This window comes from Cynoglossus semilaevis, chromosome 1 (assembly GCF_000523025.1).
Source record: "Cynoglossus semilaevis isolate Cse_v1.0 chromosome 1, Cse_v1.0, whole genome shotgun sequence".
NCBI lineage: Eukaryota > Metazoa > Chordata > Actinopteri > Pleuronectiformes > Cynoglossidae > Cynoglossus > Cynoglossus semilaevis.
Window position 1 is genome coordinate 15,975,772 of NC_024307.1, and position 6,215 is coordinate 15,981,986.

Below are 6,215 nucleotides of genomic sequence, written 5' to 3' on the forward strand. Positions count from 1 at the left end.
AATGAGAAGCTGCTTTACCGTGTTGTTCCTGTGGAGCAAAGCTTCTCAGAGACATACGCCGGGATCTTCCACTTTCAGGTCTGGAAATTTAAAACAAAAAGAACATTCCTCTATGAGACTTCTGACTACTGTAAATGTTTCTGCAAATACAGTCTCTAAAAACCTTTTTTTTTTAACCTGAACTCTCAGTCATTTCTCCTGTTGCCCTTCAGTTCTGGCGTTATGGAGACTGGGTGGACGTCGTCATTGATGACCGCATCCCCACTTTCAACAACCAGCTGGTCTTCACCAAGTCTGCTGAGAGAAATGAGTTCTGGAGCGCCCTGCTGGAGAAGGCCTACGCCAAGTGAGTGAGCTGAAAAAAAAAAAAATTGAATTCAAATGTAAGCGTTCCATCTGTGTGTCACCAACTTCTGTTCTTTACCCAGGCTGCACGGCTCCTACGAGTCTCTGAAGGGTGGAAACACCACCGAGGCCATGGAAGACTTCACTGGTGGAGTCACTGAGTTCTATGAGATGAAGGAAGCTCCCAAAGAGCTCTACAAGATCATGAAGAAGGCTGTGCAGAGAGGCTCACTCATGGGCTGCTCCATTGATGTGAGTCAGGATCCTTAAATAAGCAGCTGCACCATCTGAGCCGGGGGCACTGTATTTAACAGTGGTGGAAAAAAAACACTGTAAAGACAAGGAAGAACTAGTGTAAATGTTAGCCACCAGGGGGTGACTTTGAATAAATAAAAAAAAAAAACTTCTTTAAATGAACTATTAGAATACAAATAGAAGGTTTATTTCAACGTTTGTTTTAATTTTAAATGTATTTAGTATGTATATAATCAATAGGAAAAAGTTTTATTTATTTTAAATATTTATTTTTATTTATTTAGATATGGTTATCATAGAATTATAAAAGAAAATGATATATGTAAATATATGTATACATATATATGCATGCAAATATATTTATCTCTACACATGCTCATATATACGTATGCATTATCCATAACCCTAATCATAACAAATGACAATAAATAAAATACATACATAAATACATTATCAATATTAACTTATATATAAATTACATTAAATCACATACTAATAACTATGTACGTCTATAACACCTCTATAACACCTCAGCACCTCCCCATCACGTGTCATGTTTTGGTATGTTATGATTTTTGTTTTCATGTTTTGTTCTGGTCACATACAGTCTCTGGTTCCTGCACGTTTTGAGACGCGTACAGTGACTGGACTGGTGAAGGGTCACGCCTACTCTGTGACGGCTGTTGAAGAGGTAAAACCGAAGGACCAAGTCTGTAGGACATCTGACCTCTAACATTAGCCTCAACTTTGATCACAGGCTGTTTTCATACATGAATCACTAACTCATCTCTTCCTGTTCAAATGTGCATCTGGTCACAGTAACTAATCCGAAACCTGTTTTTTATCCCAGTGTAAACCATCCCAGCAGAAAGAATCCAAAGTCCGTCTGGTGCGGGTCAGGAACCCGTGGGGTCAAGTGGAATGGAACGGTCCCTGGAGTGACAAGTAATCAGGATTTAGCTGTTCATATCCTCGTGTCCTCTAATTTCAGACACAGTTTAATTCATTTTTGCCTGTGTATTTCACGTTAGGTCAAGAAATGTTTGTTTTTCTGTTTTCTATCAGCTCTAAAGAGTGGGACAGTCTGTCCAAGGCTGAAAAGGAGAAGCTGCAGCATCAGAGCGCTGAGGACGGAGAGTTCTGGTCCGTAGTTACACTGATTTTACTTTTAATATCTTGATCTTTTCACTTAGAATTGGTCTTTTTCCATCCAGGATGTCATTTGAGGATTTTAAGAAGAATTACACAAAGATAGAAATCTGCAACCTAACTCCTGATGCCCTGGAGGACGACAAGCTCCACAAGTGGACAGTTTCTGTCAACGAGGGACGCTGGGTGAGAGGATGTTCAGCTGGAGGCTGCAGGAACTATCCAGGTAGACCACTGGAAAAACAAGAAAGTCTTAGAATTTATTCACCAAATCTGAGGTCACTGTGATAAAATTAGGATCGTTAGCATGTTCATACTGTCCCTCCTTCTGCTCTGCAGACACTTTCTGGACCAACCCTCAGTACCGTCTCCGTCTGCTGGAGGAGGATGACGAGCCAGAGGACAACGAGGTGGGCTGCACCTTTGTGGTGGCTCTGATGCAAAAGAACAGGAGGAAGGACCGCAAACTGGGAGCGAATCTCTTCACCATCGGATTTGCCATCTACGAGGTGATGGCTTTGGTTCTTTTTAAAAAATACTCTCAGATTAGAAAGGAAAGCTCCAGACTTTTCACATTTCTTCCTATAATCTTCTTTCCTTTGGTTTTTTACAGGTGCCAAAGGAGGTGAGCAAGGATGCAACTGTAATTTCCCATATTTCCAGTTCAATCCTGACCTAGTGACCATGTGTGAAATCTTCTGTTTTTGGTTTTGTATTTTTTTTCCCCTCATTTGTTGTTTCCAGATGCATGGAAACAAGCAGCACCTGCCCAAGGACTTCTTCATCTCCAACTCGTCTAAAGCTCGCTCCAAGTCCTACATCAACCTGAGGGAAGTGACCCAGCGTTTCCGTCTGAGTCCAGGAGAGTATGTGATCGTTCCCTCTACCTACGAGCCACATCAGGAGGGGGAGTTCATCCTGAGAGTCTTCTCTGAAAAGAAGAACACCTCAGAGTGAGTAACTGAGGACCGAGAAAAACGATAAGAGTGATTTGTATAATCCATGTACCTCGAAGACGTTGTTGTTGTTGTTGGTTCCATGGTAAACGCTGTATGTTTGTCTTCATACAGGGAGATAGAGAACAGGATTGAAGCTGATCACCCTGTGGTAAGTTTCTGTGATGTATTGTTCTGCTGGAAGGTGTCACTAAGTTTCTGTGATGTATTGTTCTGCTGCAAGGCATCACAAAAATAATTTATTGCAATGTTTTTATCGTGTGTCCTTTATTTTCTCCTCTCACACCTTGTCTGATTTTAAATTTCTGTGTTCCCATGATGCCTCAGCCTGCTCCGGCATCAGCGGGGGAAGAGAGCGAGGAGGATCAACAGTTCAGGACCATTTTTCAGGAAATAGCTGGAGATGTGAGTTCACTGGGAAAGAGACAGAGGTGGTCTGTTTACCACAGAGTTTGGGTTTTCAACAACATGACGAGTTATTTTCAATGCCTGTGTTTTCTTTTGATAGTTGTTACTTTTTAAAAAGACTTTGACTTTTTTTACTCTCTCAGGACATGGAAATCACAGCCAACGAGCTCAAAGATGTCCTCAACAATGTGGTGACCAAACGTGAGTTTACCACAGTGTAACATGACAAGACGTGTTAGAACTGTCGGTTAGAATTCTCTCTCTCTCTCTTTGTGCCCAGATAAAGATCTGAACACCGAGGGCTTCAGTCTGGAGAGCTGCAGGAGTATGATCGCTCTCATGGATGTATCCTCTGTATCGTGTAAATCCTGTAGAACCCACAGAGACACTGTGTTTCAGTGACGTTCTCTTCACTGCCCTCTACATTCCCACTGATGGAATTTTTAGTTTGAGGGTCATGGAAAAACCCTGAAATAAGAAGTTGTTTTGTTTTGTTTTGTTTAGCCTACTTGGTTTTGGGATTCTTAACGTCTTGTGTTTAGATGGACGGGACAGGACGACTCAATCTGCAGGAGTTCAGACAGCTGTGGAATAAAATCAAACAATGGCAGGTGGGCATGCAGGTTACTCCCCCTCTTATTCCTAACAACAGAGTGCTTATTTTCTGTCTGTTTGTCCTTTTATATGTTATAATTAACCCTACAGAAACAATGACGCAGGAGCTGAGAGTTTAAAGACTTCTCTCTTTTCAGGGAATCTTTATGCACTACAGTTCTGAACAGTCTGGAAGCATCAGCAGCTACGAGATGAGGAATGCTGTTAACGACGCAGGTAATTGAAAAATATAGTTTTATTTGACTTAGTTTAAAGTGACGCTATTTACACAGTGTAGTTTTATTTAAAAACGACACACCTCAGGACTAGGACAGAGTCGTTGGTTTCAGGGGTTCTGTGGTGATGGTTCAAAGGTTGTTTTAGTTGAAACTGACCCTCTGAATGTTCTTGTCACAGTCATGTGTCTTGTGTCCCGCTCAGGCTTCCGTCTCAACAACCAGCTGTATGACGTCATCACCATGCGCTACGCTCACGAGAACATGAACATCGACTTCGACAGCTTCATCAGCTGCTTGGTCAGACTGGAGGCCATGTTTAGTAAGTCGGACCTGGAGATATACTCAGGAGAACACTCCTGGAAAATCTCACTGGTTAGTGGACATGATTTTGGTTTTTCTTTCTTTCAGGAGCATTTCAGGCATTTGACCAGGATGGTGATGGTACCATCAGACTCAGTGTGCTGGAGGTGAGTACTGACACCACAGCCGAAACAGCTTATTTTTGTTGATCCAATCAAATTTACAGATATGAACTTAGATTTAGACTATGATAGACAGAAGTTTAAATATACAGAAGTATCTCTTTAAGAAAGGAAATGACAAAAGTTGACAAAAGTTGACAAAAGGGGTTTTCTCACTGTTCAGGCAGCAGGATTCTGCTGCCTGAACAGTGCATACTGTCATACTGTCATACTGCACAGACTGATTAACCTGTCTTTCTATATATTGTGTTCAGTGGCTCCAGTTGACGATGTACGTCTAGAAGACCCTTCCTGTTCCAGCTGAGCTCCATGTCACTCCACACTGACCTGGACCTGGACCAGGGCCAGACCTGCACCAGGACTAGACCTGGCAGCCTTTACCTCAGCATTTACCTTCAACCTCCTGGTTTTTTGAGGACCAGGGCCAGACCTGCACCAGGACTGGACCTGGCAGCCTTTACCTTTTTGTTTTTTTTCCTCAGGCATTGAAAACACACATGACCTCCTATTTCTCTGACAACATACCTCACAGATGTTCTCACACTTACACTTTTAATTATCTGTTCACTTCTTCCCTAAAAATCACCTGCCTTTTAGTTACATCTCTGGCAGTTTTTTATTGTAAGATTTCTAAACTTCACAAACGCATTATTCAACCCTGAACCTTTTTTTGTTTTCTCAGTTAAACCTCAGTTATCTCAGTGACAGACCATTGATCACTGGTTGACAACTCTCATCGATCCACTAAAGAACTGAAACATAAAAACACTCTTTTTAAAGTTTTACTTATAGATTTGATAAACTATGGCTGTGGTTTTTGTGCTTTATTCAGCTAAGGCGTTAGTGCCTTGAGTGTACTGCTATTTTAAAACATTTTGATTTAATCAATAAATAAATGATTAACCATAAACTAGTACAATAAAAAAGTCAGAGTTTTTGTTTGCTCACGAAATGTTATAATAACAAAATATAATCAATATATTTTTAAAAGGCCCCATATAAATTGTACTTGTATAAAAACTATATTTTAGGTTGTGATAGGTGTATTTCTTGTCTCCTCGTTTATTGTAACTGAATTTATGAAACGTAACAATTGGCAGGTGGCTAAGTAGCATTAGCTCGGTTGTTGACGCTGAGCTCTTCTCAGTGAACAAATGTGTCCGGGAAGCATATAAAATATGAAAACATGAAATATAAAAAATGTTTTCGGTATCGTAAGTGTCACTCACCGATGAAAGCTGTCACTTTTAACCCAAAGGTTGTTCATTTGTGAAAATATGCGTTACGGTACGCCACTAACTTAAGTAGCTCGCGTGTATTCCAGTAGGGGACGTTGAAACGTTACCGTTTGATTTTGCCCACCATTGAGAAGACGTTAATGTGTGTTAGCCAACGAACTGATAAAAGATAAACGTGACAGGGAAACATCCAGAAAATAGAATTTATTATTCTCCAAAGCACAAAGTTGAAGCTTAAGTACATATATCATTTTAAATGGATGTTCCATGTAGCTTTTTGTTAGATGATTGTTGGTTATTAATCTCTCTCTTTGAGACTATTAACTAAAATTTGTAATTAATTAAACTGGGCTTGTCTAGATTCTGGGATAAACACCAGAATCCCAGTATACCTGTTCTAAATAGTGAACATGTTAAATGACCTACTGTGTCAGCATTGTGTCTGTGAAACAAACAGCAGCAAGAAGAGAAAACTCCACAGTTATGTTGCAACATTTTTTTTATTATACTTATTCAAAATGTCTTTGATTGCACTTAAAAAATAACAAC

General features: G+C 40.3%; 1 protein-coding gene across 1 annotated transcript in view; it reads left to right on the forward strand.

Moving 5' to 3' along the window:
* capn3a (calpain 3a, (p94)) overlaps nucleotides 1-4,836 on the forward strand; it is a 7,148-nt gene extending 2,312 nt beyond the window's left edge. Inside the window, exons 3-21 of the mRNA XM_017034547.2 lie at nucleotides 7-78; nucleotides 213-346; nucleotides 429-597; nucleotides 1,208-1,291; nucleotides 1,451-1,545; nucleotides 1,666-1,743; nucleotides 1,815-1,975; nucleotides 2,089-2,258; nucleotides 2,363-2,374; nucleotides 2,494-2,702; nucleotides 2,820-2,856; nucleotides 3,033-3,110; nucleotides 3,257-3,314; nucleotides 3,394-3,458; nucleotides 3,656-3,724; nucleotides 3,866-3,944; nucleotides 4,149-4,265; nucleotides 4,355-4,413; nucleotides 4,683-4,836. Of these exons, the coding sequence (XP_016890036.1) occupies nucleotides 7-78; nucleotides 213-346; nucleotides 429-597; nucleotides 1,208-1,291; nucleotides 1,451-1,545; nucleotides 1,666-1,743; nucleotides 1,815-1,975; nucleotides 2,089-2,258; nucleotides 2,363-2,374; nucleotides 2,494-2,702; nucleotides 2,820-2,856; nucleotides 3,033-3,110; nucleotides 3,257-3,314; nucleotides 3,394-3,458; nucleotides 3,656-3,724; nucleotides 3,866-3,944; nucleotides 4,149-4,265; nucleotides 4,355-4,413; nucleotides 4,683-4,709 (1,773 nt within the window). The 3' untranslated portion in view covers nucleotides 4,710-4,836. The remainder of the gene's footprint in view (nucleotides 1-6; nucleotides 79-212; nucleotides 347-428; nucleotides 598-1,207; nucleotides 1,292-1,450; nucleotides 1,546-1,665; nucleotides 1,744-1,814; nucleotides 1,976-2,088; nucleotides 2,259-2,362; nucleotides 2,375-2,493; nucleotides 2,703-2,819; nucleotides 2,857-3,032; nucleotides 3,111-3,256; nucleotides 3,315-3,393; nucleotides 3,459-3,655; nucleotides 3,725-3,865; nucleotides 3,945-4,148; nucleotides 4,266-4,354; nucleotides 4,414-4,682) is intronic.
* The last annotated feature ends 1,379 nt before the right edge of the window (nucleotides 4,837-6,215 follow it).